This window comes from Egretta garzetta, unplaced genomic scaffold (genome assembly GCF_000687185.1).
Source record: "Egretta garzetta isolate BGI_Z169 unplaced genomic scaffold, ASM68718v1 scaffold27, whole genome shotgun sequence".
NCBI lineage: Eukaryota > Metazoa > Chordata > Aves > Pelecaniformes > Ardeidae > Egretta > Egretta garzetta.
This window is the reverse complement of record NW_009260400.1, coordinates 668,101-687,929: the sequence shown is the minus strand read 5'-3', so window position 1 is coordinate 687,929 and position 19,829 is coordinate 668,101. Positions and strand designations below refer to the sequence as shown.

At 40.0% G+C, this 19,829-nt stretch overlaps 1 protein-coding gene across 10 annotated transcripts in view; it reads left to right on the top strand.

Annotated features, from left to right (window-relative positions):
- The window catches only part of CUNH16orf70 (chromosome unknown C16orf70 homolog), a 37,094-nt gene extending 21,048 nt beyond the window's left edge, over positions 1-16,046 (top strand). The window contains exons 7-18 of one of the 10 annotated variants that reach the window (XR_004842575.1): positions 495-592; positions 2,314-2,426; positions 4,443-4,576; positions 5,177-5,260; positions 5,934-6,016; positions 6,819-6,862; positions 8,728-8,771; positions 10,134-10,192; positions 11,712-11,784; positions 12,471-12,731; positions 14,368-15,232; positions 15,331-16,044. Coding sequence is in view for 7 of the 10 variants with exons in the window: in XM_035898757.1 (XP_035754650.1) it covers positions 495-592; positions 2,314-2,426; positions 4,443-4,576; positions 5,177-5,260; positions 5,934-6,016; positions 6,819-6,862; positions 8,728-8,771; positions 10,134-10,192; positions 11,712-11,784; positions 12,236-12,321; positions 12,471-12,618 (966 nt within the window). In the remaining 3 variants the exon portion in view is untranslated. The other 9 variants (XR_004842577.1, XR_004842576.1, XM_035898759.1 and 6 more) reach the window with 9 other exon arrangements.
- The last annotated feature ends 3,783 nt before the right edge of the window (positions 16,047-19,829 follow it).

Sequence of the window (19,829 nt, the reverse complement as noted above, 5' to 3'; positions counted from 1 at the left end):
TGATAAGGAGAGTGGAAAATCTCTTTAATGAATGAGTATCTGTTCAGATAAAGGCATTTTACAAACCAGCAAAAATGTTGTAAGGCTCAGATGAATGCAATGGGAGAGAAAAAAGAAGTTCTACCTTTATGATAGCCGATTTCTTAGCACTTAAATACAGTGTATCAGTACAAATACTTTTATATTGCTAGTTGTCAGTGATAAAACCAAGAAAACTTGGATTCTCAGTACACACCATGGCTAATTGTCAGACTAGTGCCATCTTTTGGCGGACAAATGTAGCGAGAATTTCACCCCAGCTTAGGAATCCAGGAGTGGTGTAATGTAAAGAAACACCATCTAGAAGGGGGTTTTGTTGATGTTTTTTCCCCTTGTCTCTGGCTAGAGACTTATCTGAATTGGTAAGCATATACCGTATGTCTAATGTAATTTATAACTTTGACCTGAAGCGTCTACTGTGTCATATAACAAGAATGATTTTTGTATATCCACAGCCTAACTTTGCCCACGGTCTGGCCTCTCTGCAAATTCCACATGGTGCGACTGTGAAACGTATGTACATCTACAACGGAAACAGTCTGCAGGATACCAAGTATGTATAGCTGGTCATGCTGTTTTGGTCGTTTAAATATACTACTACTTCCTTGTTTATTTAGGGTTTTGCAAATGCTAAATATAACTCATTTTTATACCACATTTTTAGTTCAGTTTTGGTCTTTTATGAATTTGGTAGTATGCAGTATGCCTTTAAATACCAACCTCTTTCAAATTTCCATAGGCGTTGTCCTCAGACCTTAAAATCAAATATTGGTTTCTTGCACAGCTTGGCTCAGCTGTAGCAGGCTAATTCAATTGACCTGAAAATGAATTCATTAAGTAAAGGAGGAAATGTGGTGAATCTAGTAAGAGATGCAGTTAGCCTAGTCTTATTCTAGATTTTGTTTGCATGTTAATGACCTGTCCCTAGGCAAATCAAACTTGGTGTAGGCAGTCAGTAATTTTGTAGTGTATTGGTACTATGTAAGTCATGGCAGGGTCCTGCCAAGGGTCTTAAACTCTCTCGCTATACAAAAATAATAAAATATCTATTTTCAGGCTTAAGCTCTATGCATGATCTACAATATATTCGATATATTTGCAGTTACCTGACTGAGCTTACAATTCTGAGGAAACTAATCTTTGTGCCTTAGTACTAATGGAATAGTTGTATTTTAATATGGTTGATCTTCCCTGTGGTATTGTGTTCTGCCTTCTTTTAAGCAGTAACTTACTGTACGACATCTGATGGTTTTCTCTTTCTAAAAACATTGTTCCTGAGCTTCCTTACTCAAGGAGAAATTAAAAGGACTTCTGTAAATTCTGCCTTTCAGCTTATAAATACCCAAACCGATAAGGCGGTAGTTTTTGCAGTGTCAGTTGTGTTTTAAACCTAGGAGAAGATTAACACATCTGTGGATGATTGCTCAGAAGGAAGGGAGCCTTGTTTATGCAGACATTGTCTCCTAATTAGACATAAGTGCACTTCAGAAAAATGTTGTTGTCTGTGCCCATCTGTGATGTGGTGGGCTTTAGTGAAAGCACTAATTGTCACATGGGGCTCTCTGACATGTGTGTGAGCGCTCCAAGCCTGACTTTCAGCTCATGTCATTCACATAGAGGAGAAGTTCACATAAGAAAAGTGAGTTTTACAGAGCATCTACGAACTAGCACACAAAAAGCAGCCCTTCCCTTGAAAATACCTACCTTGGGGCTGTTGTAATTATCTCAGATATTATTGTAATTGAATTAAAATGAGAACTGTCCCAGTAAAGCAGAACAATTGTTTGTGGTGTACCTGCACAAGCTGAATTTATGTTCTGGGCTATGGAGTACCTTCCCAAGAGCAGTCAGAACATCACAGAGAAGGCTTTTCTGCTGCGTTTGGGCGATAGGTCTAGCTCAAGGGCTTAGGTTATCTTCACAAACTGTACAACTTCCATTTTCCCTGACAGAAGTCTGAAATTATACATCCTTATAGGAGGTATCCAAAGGCTAGGTACAGTTTCTGTAATTTCTGGAGTCTTTGAAACTTGCTGTTTCTATCATTAATAGTAAAGGTCCTGCATTTCAGTGCTGCCTTGTTGTTCCTCTTCCTTTTTCCCCAGAATTTGTGATCCTTGTGTTTAATACAACTTTTAATCTTCAGTCTGAGTTGAATGTAGCTTTGTCAAAAGTAACGTACTCTGTTCTGGTGAACTGGTACCAGCTTGTTAATGGAAAATTTGAAGATTAAGCGAATCCTATGCACGGGGTTTTTTGTATGCTTGGTTTCAGGGCTCCCTTGATGCCTCTCAGCTGTTTCCTGGGTAATGTGTATGCTGAGAATGTTGATGTTCTGAGAGATGGAACTGGACCCTCAGGTTTACGGCTTCGCCTCCTCACTGCAGGTATTAGTGACACTTGAAACATTGAACCGGTTGCTTTCCTCAGGAAAAGAGGGATAGACCTGTATAAATTAAGCATAGGTTATTTGTGGTGATTTTACAGGTGATTTCAAAGGGTTCTGTGTACCTTATTTTGAACTATTGGAAACAAAACCCAATAAAAACCCTGTGAAGGTGAGTCTGCCTGCTGCTGCATTTCCCTGGCCCTGGAGAAATCATGGAGGACTGTAGCCCTGTCCTCTGCAGTTCCAAGTCCTTAGTCTGTAGAAATGGAAATTGTCTCCAGGTGTGTGTGTAGAATAAACAGATGCAAGTACATCACTGAAAAAAAACAGGAGAAATCAAGAAACTTCATGTATACCTGCTTTTTCTGAGATTCCAGTAAGCTGTATAATGTTGATATTTTTGTGATTAATTCTGGAAGGCTTTTAAAAATGCCAGCAAGAGACCACATCAATGCCGCAGGCATAGACTGCACTTTAAATTCAATTCCATTTTCATTTGCTGTAGGAGACATCAGTGAAAGTGGCAGGCTGATGAATACCTTCTCCTCATGTGTGCTTTCAGAGGCAAGGCGGGCGGGGTTAGAAATCAGGGAAAGAAATTATGACTGTCAGGGAGCCTTGTTCAGTCACCATAACCTGAGACTTGACAATGTTTTTAAGAAAAAGTACTGAGATGTTTTTAACAATTTTCATTAGCAGGCTCAGCTTGTGACCTCTTCTGGTTGCTAGCTATATGTATCTTGAGGAAACACTTGGAATATATTCCCAATGTGCAAGAGTTAAAAAGGAAAAAATTTAAGATGAAGAATAACAATTATGAATAAAACCAGAGCAGATGTTTTCAAGTTACTTTGCTTCTCTCTTTGCAGAGGAAGATAGTGGAGAGCTGCCTAGGATAGGGAGCATAGACCCTCGTGTACTAGGGAAGGAGTTAGCTATAACATCGTAGTAATAGAAATGATTTTGAGAAATTGGACACTTCTAAGGTAGAGTGTCAAGTTTAGTTAAATATATATATACACAGCTTAAAGGAGATGTTGTCAATGAATAAAATAATTAAAATATATCACTAGTGTTCATACTAAAACTTGCAGAGAGGCAATCTAGACGTGTTCTGTTCTTGTCTTGCTCGAGTTTGCAAAAACTCCTTTGTAGAATATATTGCACACCTGTTCTAGCACAAGTTTCTCTGCAAATGTATTAATTTGAAGTAACTCTTGCTTAAGAAATCAAGGACAAATCAATCGGATTTTTATGATTTATTTTATTGGGTATCTGGCTACATAAATAATGTATAGTGAGAAAAGCTGTGTGTATTCAGAGCACATCCTGTATTTTGCAGGAACTGCTGCATGTGTGTACATGCATTCTCATAAATGTCATTCCTAAAAGCATTCCTGAAAGCAAATGGGGTCACAAAGTGTAAGATCTTTCCGTTTCCTAACATCTAGTAACATATGTCAGCCATTCATCTATGTAATGGCTACTCAGTAAGATACATTTTCACCATTTTTTGCGTAGGAACATACTTGCAGTTGATTTAATAAGCTATGGGAATCTTGAGTAAAAATATGTGTTTTCTGATACAGTTAATATGGATGAGGAATTTCACTTCATGGGTTTTAATTTTTAGCTGGAGCTAGATCTCTACTTGCTAAAGCAGACTATTTTAAGGATAGAAATAATTCTTGGTACTTACTGCTAATAACCAGCTGATCAAATTGAGACTGACTAGGAAAACGAGCCATGTTCACTTAAATGGCAAGGAAGTGAAGAGAGCATTGCTGAAATTGGAGGTTAAGGTGGGGATCCATGCAACAGACAGCACATACATCGCTTTAATAAGACTTGTTTAAACGGTTGCAAAATAAAAGGTTAAATTTAGCTTGGCACCGTTGTGTAAAGGATGCAGCTGGTTTGTGATAAATAGAGGAATGCTAGGCTTTTGGTGTTGATTTGCTGGTGTATTCTCTGATCGGGAAGGATGAATTTTGAGTTGTTTTCCATTCCTTAGGTTGTGGCCCGGGTGTTTTAGCCGATGCCAAGATGCGGGTATTTGAGCGTTGTGTGTACTTTGGTGATTCATGCCAGGATGTGCTGAGCACCCTGGGGTCTCCACACAAAGTCTTCTACAAGTCTGAAGATAAGGTGAGGGTGTTGGTTCAGGCACAGAACTTTGTCTCTGTTCAGCGCTGTCTCGGTTTAATCATAGGGCCTGCTTTTTGCAAGGCCAGTGAAGTTAAACTTCCATGTAGCACAAATCATGCGTGCTTCCCTTGACATATAATAGACCAGGATGGACAGTTATATAATTTGATTTTAAAAGGCTTTTTTAAGCTGAATCAATGCAAATATCTTTAAGAAGAAAAAACAAAACATCATTTTAACTGGCTTAAAAATGGATAAAAATAGGAGCACTTTTGAATCCCAATGAGCCTTGGCAAGTGTGAGCTACCTACTTTTAAAATATATGTAAAATAATTTTAGCATATACCTTGATCCTTTCCTAATGTTTTTACATAGCAGCATATGAGTAAACATCTTACTTCAGATAACCAAAAAAAAAAGAAAAAAAACCTGATGTGTCATTGTGCTGCTGCAAGCAGCTGACGGTCCTGTCATGCAGCATCCTACATGTCTGAACAACAGCTTCAGACTAGGGCAACTTGTTTGAATGTAGTGTTACTGTTAATGGCATTCATCTCTGTGAGCGTTATTGAATACAGCTGAAAAATGTGTTTCTTGCAGATGAAAATCCATTCGCCCTCGCCCCATAAGCAGGTCCCATCAAAGTGCAATGACTACTTCTTCAATTATTTCACACTTGGAGTGGTGAGTGGGAAGCTTCCATAGACAAATTCATGTAAATTTTTGATTTAGCTACACAGCAGTCCTTTCAGAAGACCAAAGGCTGTGGGGAAATTAGAGACCGCAAAACTCTTGATTGTTGCCTGAGGAATCTCTGGATATGAACAGCAGCACTGACTTTCTTCTCTAGTGCTTACACATTCAATCAGTAACGTTTTATCGCCTCCGCCAGTGGACGGAGGGCTTTTTAGGTTTGCGCTTTGGTGTTCTCTTAGGTGTTCTCCCTCTGCCGTGCCTGATGCATGGATATACTAGTTCTTGTTTCTGAAATCCATGTTCCTGGCCTGCAGAACTGATAGAGATGTATCAATTGTGAAAGTTTGCTGGGTTGTGGGATGTAGTTTGACCTTCATGTCCCTCCTTACAGCTATTTTGCTTTAGTCTGCATTACTGTCAGTAATATGCAGAAGAACAAGACCTCCTTACAAAACTTGCCAACATTAGCAAATGAAACTACAGTTGTGATTGGGTGCCAGAGGAAATGTGCGTTTATTTGAATTTACAGAAATTGTCAGTTGCAATGAGATAGATACATATTGCTATATACAGGCACTATTTCAACTAATCTCGGGTTAGTTTGGGGAAAGCCACCTTCCTCTGTCCAAATTGCTTCATGGATCTCTGTTTTCTTCAACAGGATATTCTCTTTGATGCAAACACTCACAAGGTGAAGAAATTTGTCCTGCATACAAATTATCCTGGTCATTACAACTTTAACATGTGAGTGTAAAGAACTGATCTGTTAACGAGTATTTTAAAACACCTGAAAAGGAAATATTCTGTTCCCTTTACAGAATTCCAGTATTTTTTTCCCCAAGTGTTTTGGTGTATCTGGTAACCCATGGAGTTTTCAGCCATCATTATTAGTACTTTTTTTTAAAAATTACTTTCTTTTTACTTCTAAATGCCTTTATATTGTCAAGTATGTCTTAAAGCAGTAAATGAAGTAAAGTAGCTCTTGGTCCAGCTATAATGTGCGAACTCTCTTGCTAGAGGCAAACGTCATATTAGCAAGGTTGTCCATTTACTGGTAGGTAGGCTGCTGGTTTTTTTCCTGATGTTATTTCAGCTAGTGATTAAAAAAAAAAAAATCTCTCATGCTTCTGAACATATTTTCAATGATTTTTAAATGTAAACTCTTTAGGGGAGTAGTATGAGTTAAGGAATAAGTGATTAAAGCAAAGGTGTTTTCAGGCAGTTGGCGTTAGTGACAGAAATCTATAGTTCTGTTTCTAAGCTGAGTATTTCTCCATCTGCTCTGTGTAACAGAATAGTAATTTGTGCTGAAGGATCTTTTGTGTCCTTCAGAAAATAACATTAGGACATTACCAGGCTGCTGCCCTTTTTGATGTGAAAATAGAAATGAGAACTTTTCTTCTTGATCTGCTAGCATCGAGACTCTCATTTTATTATTCATGTGACTTTAATTCATTAAACTGGTTATTCAGAGCCCTAAGTTTGTGCTATGCAGTTTATTTTGGGTCTTCTGTTTTCTAATAGCTTTCCAATTTGCACTTTCTAGTTACCATCGCTGTGAATTCAAGATTCCGCTAGTCATTAAGCGAGGTGAGTAGTTCATCTCTTGGCCTGCTTCAAGGGGCATGTACCACAAAATGCTCAAAGGGGGAGGTATGATCAGTTTTCATTTCTAATGCACCCTTCCTTATCAGAGGACAGTGAAAGTCCTTGAGACAAAAGAGAAATTTTGGGGTTAGGTTTCTGTTTAAGTGAAAAAGATACTTCAGGACAAGTTTGCAGTTCTCTCATTTTACTTATGCTACGTTGTTTACTTACTTGGATCATATGAATATTTATCTGCAACATCACTAATTTTCTGTAATGCTGCCACTCTGCTAAAATCAATTATCTTGTACCTGGAGGCTCAAAATCTGTAAGGCAGTGTTAGTCTGAGCTGGTCTATCCCCCACCCGCTGTTGAACTTTTTAATCCTGAACTCGCTCTTGAAAGGCTTATTCATGATACTTAATATAAACTGGTTTAGCTGGGAATGAGAACAAACACCCAGAATATGTTGGGTCTATGTGCTATGGACAAAGCATCTCTGGCGTTCGCTTGAAAATCTCTACTTTAAAAAAAAAAAAATATAATCAGTAGTGCTGAATTCTACAAGATATTTAGATGCGCCCAGCTCTGTGCATCTAAGTAATTGCAACAAAGCATGGGGAACCTCCTCTGGCTGAAGATCATAGGGGTCGAGGTAGACTTCTTTTATGTAAGAATTAACAGGTGTTAAAAACCTGGAAAAACAATGTCTGTATGCACAAGCTTACATGAAAGTTGATTTGTACTTCAGCCAAGAGAATAAGCACGGAAGTTCTCACTTTTTAAATTACTTTCCCTTAAGTTATTGTGCAATACTTCAAATGCATCCATTTCTGATTATTTTATGCACTTCAAGTAGTACCATGAATCTCTTCTGAATATGTTGGGGGTTTAGCTTTGGGGGTTTGTTTGTTTGTTTTTTAATTCACTTTTATGGTCTCTAGCTTATGTTCAGGACATGTAACAAGTTGAAAACAAATGTTACAAAATTTATCAAGAGCCCATCTTCTTCCATCTGGTGGCAGTACCTGATGCAGCTTTATGTAACTCCCTTCTGTCGTTTAGCTTCAGACAATACATTTGACAGCCAGAGTTCTAGGGAACTCTTTTACCATAAAGAGAGCGTGTTTTTTTAGCAGGTGGAAAATACAGAGGAGCTCTCCATCAAATTAAAGACCATTTGCTATGTTTGACTTGTTTAGTGTCTGGGTCCATTCCCACTGCTTCAGGAAGGTCCTTTCAGTATTCCAAAGTCCCCAAATGTGGGTAAGAAATAGTGTTTGAAACCACCAGCAAACAGTTTATTTTTAAGACTGTTAGCAGAAATGCAACTCTGTCCTTACCTGCAGCTTTTTTTTTTTTATTATTCAGGAGGTAGACTGCAATTCCCAAGCTCCCTGCTATCTTTGTTTTTGAAAGAGTGGCATTTTAGTTGATATCGGGCCTGCCAGCTCCTGAGTCTCGCTCAAGCTGTCAGTTTTAGCCAGCTTCTTTTCCAAGAGTGTTTGGACTTGGAGTGGCACGTCATGTTATCTCGGTGAGCGGCTGTGCCAGGCCTGGCAGCTGAGTGCAGAGGGATGTACTTTCTTTTAGACTGGCGTTCTTCTGTGTAAGACTACAGCTTAAACATACACGGTGTTAGAACTTGGAACTTGCTGTAAATAGGCAGATTTGTTTAATCACCTTAATGGGCATTTAATCAGTGTTGTTGGCAACTCTGGTTGCTGGTAAGTGCTGTTAAATTTGTCTGTGAACTGATCAAATGCTTGTATGTCTCCTGCTATCTGAACTAACCTCCCAGAATAAAGGATTATATAGGAGACTGTTCAAGCATAAACTATAAAGGCTTTTCTGCTTTTCTTTCATAGATAGTGCTGATTCACAGACCGAAACATGTACAACATACAGCAAGGTATGTCTCTGCAAAACTGAATGTTTTCCTTCTTTTCTTAAACCAGCTAAATGATCTATGCTGACTTTGCAGTGTTCTCTGGAGAAATAATAGCAGTTGTATCATGTTTTAAAATAGAAAAGTTGCAGGCCAAAAGCTAACGTGTGTTTTGTGGTTTAAACATTTTGCTGCATTAAGGGTTGAAGGCATTAATGATAGCATGCTTCTAGTAAATTAAATTATTGCATTATTGCGTGCTTTGCACTTTAAGATAGCTGCAGGTAGACATAGAACAATAAAATAAGTGATATGGGAAAGTGGTAGCAGTTGGTGGCTGAATAATAGCTGGAAGAGATCTTTCTAAACAAAATTTTCACAGAGCTTTTCTACTTAATGTAGCTCTTGAAGACATTTATTATTTAACCAAGAGAGTCCAGTGCCCCTCTAGTTTCTTCTGAGGCATGCCAGTCATGGGACACTTTTCAGGCAGCAGCAGGCCTTACAAAAATGTAACTGCCAGCATGACACCTCCTGATGACAGCAGATTCCTTGAAGACTGTATAATATATATATTCGCTACACAAATGAAATTCCCAACTGGGCAGTTGCTGCTGAGTGTTTGAGAGCTACATTAAGTTGAAAAGCTTCTCAAAATTGTGTTCAGCAGCGTCTCTACAGTTAACATTCAGCCAGGGTCAGTGCTGCTCTCTTGGCTCCTGAGGTGCCAAATGAAGACTTCCCTTGGTGAATTTTGGGTCCCATATTGGGAGGAAAAAATTGGAGTCAGCAACCTGGAAGTTGCCATTCTTTGCTCTTTCTTTTGAATTACTTACATCCTTCAGCGCTTTGACTTATTTCAGTCTTGTGTGTGAAACTGCAGCTTCTTAAGTCTGCTTTAGAGCGATGAAAACTGCTGGATGTTCCCAATCATTAAATAGTGCAACTTTCCTCCTCTCTTCCAAACTTACTGCTTAAGTCAAGGAAAGGCTTTTGGGAGAGGTAGCAGTGATGCTGGTTCTCCCTCTGCAAAGGTATGGAAGCAGATATTTTGCTGAGGTTTCCTACAGCTGCTTTGTTCCCTGAAATGCTACAAGACTTTCCAGCTATGTTTTACCCATAAGACACATAGAAGTTTTTTATATTAGTAATTGTAATTCAAAGTTATTTTGAGAGAAAAATGAGAACAAACCCCAAGAGGGTTTCCAGCAATGGATAGTTTCCATTACTGAGTATGGCTTCAGTCACAAAATACTTCTGCAAATACAACCTCTGTGTTATTTGGCAAATCAGCATGTTGCAAACAAAAAATGTACACAACTCTCTTCCTAGATAAAGAGTTTTCCCATGACTTGTTCTAACATAACGGCTTTGATATATTTACAGTGGGACAGTATTCAGGATCTTCTGGGGCATCCTGTAGAAAAGCCAGTGGTACTTCACAGGTAAAGGTCTCTCTCTATTTTTCCTCCCAGGGATCGAGCTGGTAACAGAGGATGAGTTCAGGCAGAGGAGAGGTGTTTGCTGCACTAGTTACTTTTAGGCTGCTTTGCTGATACAGTTTCAGACTTTTTGGCCACTAACAAGACTAGATAGCTGTGCTCAGACAAAATAGGCTGACAGGCAGAATGAAGGCTTGGAAAATTTTGCAGTGAAATTTCCCAAAATCCTTGAACTGTAAGATCCAGAGAAAAGCTAAGCAGCATGTAAAGAAATGTATCTGTTCATGTGCAGTAAATAGCATAGATTTTTTTATGCTAGTCACATGCATTTCAACGTGACATTGTATAGCACAATCTGTCTGAAGAAGCCTTGCTTTTATGAACATACATAGTTGTTCTACGGTTTTAATGCTGACTGAGATAGAATAGTGTGCTTAGGCTTGCTCAGCTCCTACAGGGATTGAGCTGGGTGTTGGGACAAACAGGTGTTACCTGCTTGTGGTGCTATCATTCTGTGATACAATATGAAAATATGATTTATCCTGGGACATGTGTAAGTCATGGGTATTGTGAAAATAATGCAGCAATTTCAGATATACCTAATGAGGTATTTTCATCAGGCTTTCATAAGATTTTGAGTTTGTTTGGGCTTAGGTTGGGTTTTTCTTTGCCCCCCCCATATCATTGTGCCCTTTACTCCTGTTTTATTCCCATGAGATCGTTAGAGCAGAAGCCATGTAAAGTAAAGCTGGGGTGAAATAGTGATTACATAGAGCCCTTCTCTTTTTCATCTGTGTTGGAGAGAGTAGTTCAACCCCAGCTTGCCTTACTGAGCACATCTCAAATGTCTTGGAGATGCAATCTGAGAAACTGACTGGTTACAAGAAAGGCCAAAAGGTAAATATTTTCTGGGAGGCTGTTTTTGGCTGTAATCTAAAATCTGTTGCAGTCAGCAGGAGTCTGCTATTGTCATATGTATGATCTAAAACTATTGGAAATATCTGAAGGACAAGTGATATGTTAATCTTGAAAAGTACTGTTTATTAAAATTTAGATTATTCTCTTTCAGCATCTTACAGGGTAATTTTTTAACATGATAAAACCAGTGAATTAATAGACAGCATATAGTAAATACATTTGGTAAAGGCTGAGAAGTAGATTGAAGAGTGGGAAAGGATCTTGCACAAAAATAATTTGTAATAAATTACATGGTGCTTCTCTCTTCCTAAGTATCTGCTTATTTTCAGGGTTCTTCAAGCTCAGTGTAAACAAGTTTTCCTGTAGAGGTCATTAGAAAGTAACAGAAAGTTACTGAGGATTAATAACAGTTCTGTGACGTTAATCAGAGGTACCCTCTGGCTCGCTTGGAGTCTTATCAGTGGTGTGGCATAACATACATTTACTTTCTTTTGATGAAAGCCATGATTAAGATGCCGTAATTTACCTTACACTGGATGGTTATTCTTCCCTAAGAAGTTCCTGATCCTCACGCATCCATTTTTTTTGTTTCTTTTCTGTTCAGGTCGTCATCTCCAAACAACACTAACCCATTTGGGTCAACTTTTTGCTTTGGACTGCAACGAATGATCTTTGAGGTTAGGAGAAAAACTTTAGTGTTTATTTGAGCAAGAGAAGATGAGGAGTTTGCTATTATTACTACTGGCTTCCTCTTTCCCATTTCAAGAGAAGCCAGCACTTGGGAGTGGCTGTATTTTTAGAGCTTATTAGCAGAAACAGGCACCTTTCCAATCTCTTCTCTGAGGTTGTACATTTGCATGTTAAAGCTGGGACTTCAAGTTTGTCACCTAGAACTCGTACTAGCAGGAGCTGCCTGTGAACAGTGGTGGAGCATTGCTGGTGTTTAAATGTGTCATGGAAATCTAGAGACTATTTTTAGGAACTAGTCAAGAGCTTGTTGTTTTCTTTGGTTGCTGGGATTTCTTTTTTCAGGCAGATCAGTTCCATACTTGCAGTTTTCACTCTTCTGAGTTCCTGTTTAGTGTGCAGTTCTATTAATTTCCCTTTTTCCCTGCCGTCCTTTTGCAGGTGATGCAAAATAATCACATAGCTTCTGTTACTCTGTACGGCCCAACGCGGCCCAGCAGCCAGTTGAGAACATCGGACCTTCCCCAGTGAGCATCCCCTGCAAAGTCAGCTAATCTCAATGCTACAAAATTAGTACAGCGTGCCTTGATTTGCTGCCACTTATAATACGGAAAGCACGTTACGATTTTTTTTTTTTTTTTTTTTTTTTTTTTTTTTTTTTTTTTTGGTCAACAAGCCTTTCCACCCCAGGAGCGGTGTGGAGGGGAAATTCTCTCAACCCTTCATCACGGGGCATGGAACTGTTGATGGAGGAAAGCAGCTTAGGTGCCTGTGCCGTTGTTTATTCCTCTCCGTTGCCCTCATCCTATGCAGCACAGACCTGAAGAGACTGTCCCCCCCTTCTCAGCTGGCAGAAGGGGGAAATGGAAGAGGGGCACGTAATGACTGCAAGAGTTAGAAGCACAAACTTTCTGAGCCTTGGAGCATCTGGAAGCAGGTATTGATTTTAGTCTGTTTGTGTTACTGTATTGATGTGGTGGTCACATTTTAAGAAAACGTGTGTGTGTATATATATAGATATAAACACATCGGTATTTCTGTGGCTTAGGACATTGTACCAAGTGTGACAAGGATGTATATATGTCCATGATTTCAGGCACCACATCTTTGTGTAACTTTAAACCAAGCAAGTAGCATGTGCATAATACTTGGTTGTAACATTTGCACTACATACACTTTAATTACTTGATAAACGTTTATCTTCACTGAGGAGCATCTGTGTACTGGGTGTGAGTGGGGTGTGATGGTTATTTAATGTACGCTGCGCATAAAGCTTATTTATACAGTGGATCAAATTTATCCACCTTCCTGCACTAATATGTACTTGATATGCTGAAACAATTTTTTTCTGCCATGGCTGGTTTACTAATTTTATTTTTTTTTTCATATGCAGTGTAGAAAAAAAATTCTGGAAGAGGTTGTTTCTATGATTGAATTATGTTTTAGTGAAAAGGTTTGATACGATTTTTTCATATTACAGAAAAATTTAACGAAGAAATAGCGTTGCCTCATTTGCCTCTGTTCCAAAATCCTTTATTCCTACTCTGTTTCCCTTGAGAAAGAAAAACTGTATATAACAGTATCTCACAGAGAAATTCCTGAGCTTTGCCATCACCAAGAAAACCTTTTCTGTAACTTTTGATGTATGATTTTAATTTATGCCAAAGGTTTAGCCAAAGACATCCTTGTTGTGGTTTCACCATTTCTGTACATACACGCTAACTGCACACCCCACCCCAGCAGACAGGATATAGGCTTCTTTCTAGTTGGGAGATGCTGCTCGCGACATTTTATCCCAGGAGGATACTTTAGGTTTCTAGTTCTCTTACCAGTCTTACTTGGGGGAAATAGGTGGTCTGTCTTTGAAATATTGAACCCTTTTTAAAAATGGACAAGAGAAATGTATAATTTTATCCCATTTTTAATATTTTGGTGTAGCAACTTGTGATACATAGATGACAATTTTGTGAGTTTTACTATGTGTGTACAGATTTTGTAAATATGACATTTTTGTAATTTTAACTCCATGTACAGTGTAATCCTGTATAGTTTATCAATGAATGAGAGATAGGAAATAGAATGTTAACTGAAGTTTTGGATCCTGGACCAGTAGCAGGGATAAATGTTGGGGGGTGTGTGTGAGATGTTCTTTGCCATTTAGTCTTCCTGTATACTGTGATATTCTAAACTGTTTTGCTAAAACAAACAAAAAAGCCCCATGGAGAATCTAATGGATAAGGAAAAAGTTACTGTTTACCTTTATCCCTAGGTGTCACTCCTGTTGAATCCCTGTTCAATCTGTGCTGTCTCCTGTGATCATTGCTTGCTAAGAAAATTCTATGCCTCAATCTTCCTTTTGTTTCCTCTCTAATTTGAATTTCATTTTACATAGCCCGTCTGTAAATTAAATGGAATAATAATGAGCATGTACACTGAAAGAAAAATAAAATGAGACTCTCAGTTACTGTTTTTGTGTTAAATACAGTTGCTGGGTGTTTTTGTAATAAAATCATGGATGTTTTTGCCTTTTTTTCCCCTCATCAATTAGTCCTTTTTATTTTACTGTCTTTCAGATGTTATGTTTGAACTACCTGAGTAGTGTTCCTCCTTTACAGCTGATACAGTGCATTCTCCCAAGAAGCAGTATAAAAGCTAACATAACTTGCAGTCTGTTTCCTAGTAGATACATGAAAGCATATTACAAACTTTTGCACTGAAGTGGAAAAGGAAAGTCTTTAAAGTATGGTAAATAACACTGTGGCTTCTGTATTGTGTTCAAAAAAGCGATTGTTACGCTCATGTCAGCTTTTGGGTATCATTAAAACTGATCATGCTTCAAAGAGTTTGAATATCACACAGCAGAATGGAAGAAATGTCTGCAGTAAAGGGAGCAAATGTGATTTCTCATCCTGGTTTCTTGTGCCCTAAGGTCAACAGAAAAGCACTGAAAGTAAGCTTACCCTGAAGTAGCTGAGAGGTTAATGCAGGGCATAGGGAATGGGACTCCTGTTTCCATTTGCATTTCTCTTGCACTAGCTGCATAACGCAGGGTAGAGCACGTAGCTTTCCCTCCTTCAGCATCCTTCAGGTGTGGAACATAAAATGAGCTTGCGTAGTGCTTGGCTCAGCGTGCTCTTGGAGAATTTTATCGCCTCTGGATTGAGATGGTACGCGTGCTTATGCTTATTACTAAAATATGACAGCAATCCTGCTAATGCTTTAAATTAATTTTAATTAATCCTTTTCTAATAAAGGCTCCAGATTAGCTGCAGGAGGAGATAAATTCTTGATGGGATGATTTGAGTAATGGGTACGCAGATGCTACCAATATCCTGCTCTTGAGCATATTCAGCTGAAATTCTTCAGAAGTGTGAGGTCAGGACTGCTGCTACAGCATGCACCTTGAGCCTTGGGACAGATGTCAGCAGCTAACCAAAGGTATTTAACAATTTCAGTGACTCCCATCTCTGCTTGTAACACACTAGCAAGTCAAAGTGACTGAAACAGTGTAGATAATAAATGTACTCTTCTAACAGCCCAGATGATTCTTCATCTTGAAAAGTTCCTCTCTAACAGACAAAAACTGAAGGCAACTTTGCATCTTGGCTGCCGCTGGTGCCCAGCACAAAGTGTTTGACTTCTGGGAGTGGCAGAGCTGAAGAAGGGGGATGGGGGGGACATAAGGTGGAGCAGCTCTTTGGGCTTTTGTTGCCCTTCCTTTCTGATCATAGCTGTTCAGAGCTCGCTCCTCTGAGATGTTTGGATTTGTTTGCTGCTGTTTGGACTAAGCCAAGCTGTTCCTGTGCTGATGATGCATTAGGGGAGCTGGTGTGGAGCCTTAAGGACTTGCTGGCATGAAAAGGTTAGGACTGGGTGGTTCAATTCACCAGCATGAAGAGAGGAAAGAGTAGGGAATAGAAGAGCTCTGGGGGAGAAGGTGAGGATGACAGTGCAGCAGGAAAGAGGGGATGGGACAAGGCTGTTTATTTGAACCAAAAGCCGTTCCTTGCAGAGGGGTGCTCAGGGTGTAGCAGCATGCCAGCTGGGCAGGGGGCATCACCTTCCCCTCCCAAAGGAACCGAGAGATTGGATTGGGGCTGTGTCAGATCCTGTCTCAGCAGGTACCCCTGTTAGAGTTATGTATGGTTTCATACATATCCTGCACGTTAGCAACGTGTGTTGGTCCATCATTTTGGTTTCGTATGATAAAACTCTTGATATAACGTTAAATACAATTGCATTTTTAATAAAACGCATTGTGCATATGATGCCATTTTGATGTGTGGCTTTTTCCTTTTTATAGAAATTAAGAGTTTGTGTGTGTGTGTCTGCTTAATGTGAATACTGCAGTATTTTCCACAGTATTTCATTTGTTTACACTTAAAACTGATTGTCGTGCCCTTCTTTTTGGAGGCAAAGCTGACATTTCTTCCTGTATTCCTTAGGCTTGCAAGCAGGCAGTCCCTGAGCTCCTGTGAGTATTACAGGCAGTGCTATATAGATCCGTGCTGCTGTGTAATACTAGAGCCCTCTCTTCCCCAAAATGCAGTTCCTGTAAGAAAACCCAATTTTCTGTTGCCAGGAACTGTCACACTTCTAATTCTAACCAGTTTTTTTTTTTTCTTTTGCTGAAATAGTAATCAGGTGCTGCGTGAGAACCGGTTCACGTGCTCATGATCGTTCATATTCCGGAACTCCCATCAAACCTGTTTAAAACAAAATCTTTCCTATGGCTCAGCATTACAGCAAGGTGGTGATTCATCGTTCTCGGGGGCTGGCTAGAGGTTAGACTCCAGCAGACGTTTCCTGAAGGGAAATCAAGGGTGTTGGTGCCCACTTCATGTTGTCTTTCTACCTGTTGTTAGAGCCTGTTAGTCACATAGCAACTCTGCTAAGCTGAACTTCTGTTAGGTTTTGTGGTCGATGGCTCCAAAGGTGTATGATAGTAAATCTGTGTGTGTGTGAAGCTGTGTGGCTGTTACTTTGAAAGAAATGTTATGGCCAAGCTGTATCTACATGCTTGCTTCAGAGTATTCCAATAAGGACCAGTGTATGGCAGAATTTCACATGGGCTGGTGGTGCTCTTTTTGTTCAGAATGATTTTTGGGGTCATGATGCAAAAAGGGCTATTCTGTGCTAGCTCTGCAGATACAATTGCTCCATAAACACCTTTTATTTTACCTCCTTTATCTTGATCACACCAACCCAAAGGCACTCTCCTCTCTGGCTGAACCTGTCAGACACAACCTGACATAGCACCTGTAGCCAGATAAATACATTGCTCTGTGTGTTTGAGGAGTTAATAGAATACAAATTAGTTCGGGTCGGTTCTTTTTGTGTAAGGTATGGCCCCGGGTGTTCTGGAGATAAGGTAAAGTTGAAGCAAAAGAAGGGGAAATTAAAAATGGAGCTTGCTGAAGGTGTAACTCTTGAGCATTAAAGTAGGATCAGGAGTTAATGAAGTAGGGGACTTTGTTCAAGGCCAGGGTATAACCAGGTCACCAAGTGAAAACTGTACCTGCGAAGGGATTTGGTTGTGCGGCAGGTGTATGTGTTACTTAGAAGGTTCAGGTTGAACTTAAATACTATATTCTCTACCTACGTGAATTTTAGCTGTAACTAATAAAGTTACCATTGAAATGTTTTATCTGCCAAACCTTATATCCAAAGATTTGGGGGTTTTTTTGTGGGGATGTGTATTTTTCCAGCAAGCAAACTCATTCCTTGTCATGATCTGGGAACAGTGACTGCTTGCAACAGCAGGAAAGGTAAGCTGGAGTTTGCAGAATAGGTCATTTACTGTGGTGTAAGATACCCTATAACAGTAGCTTTTGTTCTGGACTAGATCGTAATGCTTTAACGTAACCTTTTCTCTTTCACACCTTATTAATACCCCTTTAAATGTTACTAGTTTGGTCATTTTAAAGTACTGCATACTGCAATTTCGGAAGCTGGTTTTAAATGCCTTCACATTTCACACCTACGCTACGTATTCCACTTAGTGCCTAAGTTTCATTCCAGTGCTAATATCCTTCAGAGAGGCATTTTGTTTAAATACCAATCACAAACACCCCCCCCTGCATGATTATGCAATGTGCGGTCTAACCAACTAAGCAATCAAGCCAGCCTGGATCACTGCATTCCCTTGTCACCTCTGCTAGTCTCCCTTAGGAAAACTGAAGCCCCGAAATCGCGAGTTTACCCTGTTCCTCACTGGGTAGCTCTATTGCATTTCACAAGTGTGGCGGCTATGAAGATTATTTCACGCTTTTCTTCTGCTTCTGTGGCTGTAGAGAGCGTTTGTCTTAATATTGCGCCTCTGTTCCCACCCAGCTCAGTCAGCCCCACTGAGGGCAAGGCAGTCATCTGCGGACCTAGTTGGTGGTGGTTTTTTGTTTTGGTTTGGTTTTTTTCCCCTCCCCTTGGCACTGGGCTTGTCAAGAGACAGGCTGGGAAATGGAGGGAGAGAGAGAAGATCCATGAGCTGGGTTTGGATGAATTGGAGAGAGTGCCTGGGGCTGGTCAGGGAGCCATTTGCTGCTCTTGGAGGGACTCAGGTGCGCTTGTCCTTTGGGCTTTAGTTCCCGCCCTCATTTCTCAGTACAGTTTTCTTAGAAAATCATGAAAAGTTGGACTTAAAAGTTTTACTGGTTTTGACAGAGGTCAGTAGAGTTAGCAGCATTGCGAGGGAGATGTGGTGGGCTGATTTTCAGGGCTGCTGAGAACAGCTTGGGGGCTCAGCACTTCTTCAGCTTGGGTTTCGGGGTAGATGAGGGTTTTTTTTTTTCCCCCACCCCAATCTGATGGTCTTTCAGCACTCGCTGGGGAATGTTCTCAGCGCTAATATTGAGTGAGGATTCTCTGAACTGTTTGATTATTTTGTACTGTTTGATTTTGCAGTTGGGGTTTGCTTCCGAGAACCTGCTGTGGAAGCATGAATAATTAAACTGCAGACAGGAAGCACAATATTTTAACTCTCAATTGCTTCAGAGCCATCTTTGGCTTTATTTTTTATGATGTCTAAGTCAGCAGTGGCCCGACTGAATGATGGATCTTGGCATTCGCTACCAGTTTCTGGGTTCAGAGATGCATTCGGAGGTGTTGAATGTGAGGTTCAAGCCAGCTCTGCTTGTTATAGTGACCAAATCTGGCTACTTATGTACAGTAGGAACAAAACTTGACTGTGTGTGGATCCCTGGGACTCAGTAAAACCTACTGTACTGTATTTGCTTCAGATGTTTATGTCTGTCTCGAGGAAGTCTGCTTGCTTTCCCTGCTACTGGTGGAACCCACCTAGGATGTTTTTATGTTTTCTCATCACAGGTTAGTCATGAAAAAAAAAACTGCCAAGTAAGGCTTTGTAGCAAACCCCTGACGGGTGTATTGAATCAGCCAGTTAATGCTGCTCAGAATGTCGTTCTGAAACGGGTGGGTTTGGTTTTCTGAGGTGCATCAGAAAGGTTGGTAGAGGGTCCTGCCAGTTCTCATACACACCTAGGGTTTGGGGATTTCCTGAAAAGGCCCCCATCTTTTAGGAGACATCTCCAGCTCAGGTGAAGTCAAAGACTTTTTGCCTGCTGTAGTAGTAAGTAGAATTTAATGAACTGCAGGGGGTGCAGCACTGCCCTCCAGCATTTCCCCAGTGTGTTATGCTCACGTATGGGGTCTGTGAACTTTCCAGCTCAACTGCCAAAGCACATGGAAACTTTTAAAACCAGGTCAAACAGGCCATACAGCCGAGGCTGGAGAAGAATAGCAGATGTCTCTCTTATCAGTCAATACTAGATTTAGTATTCATTGGATAAAAGAAATGAGCTATTCCACAGACTAAGAGAATGGAGTAAGCAGTTTGCTCCATTTCAGTTTCTGCCAGCTCTCAGGGTATGTGCTGGCACAGGTGGATGTTGAACAACAACTTTGATCTGGGACCAAAGGCACTCATTAATGCTGTATTGTGGGTAGATTGCAGATTTGAAGACATTATGCAGGGAGGAGCCAATCTGTGTGTCTCCAAGCTTAAAAGGAAGATGTTAGT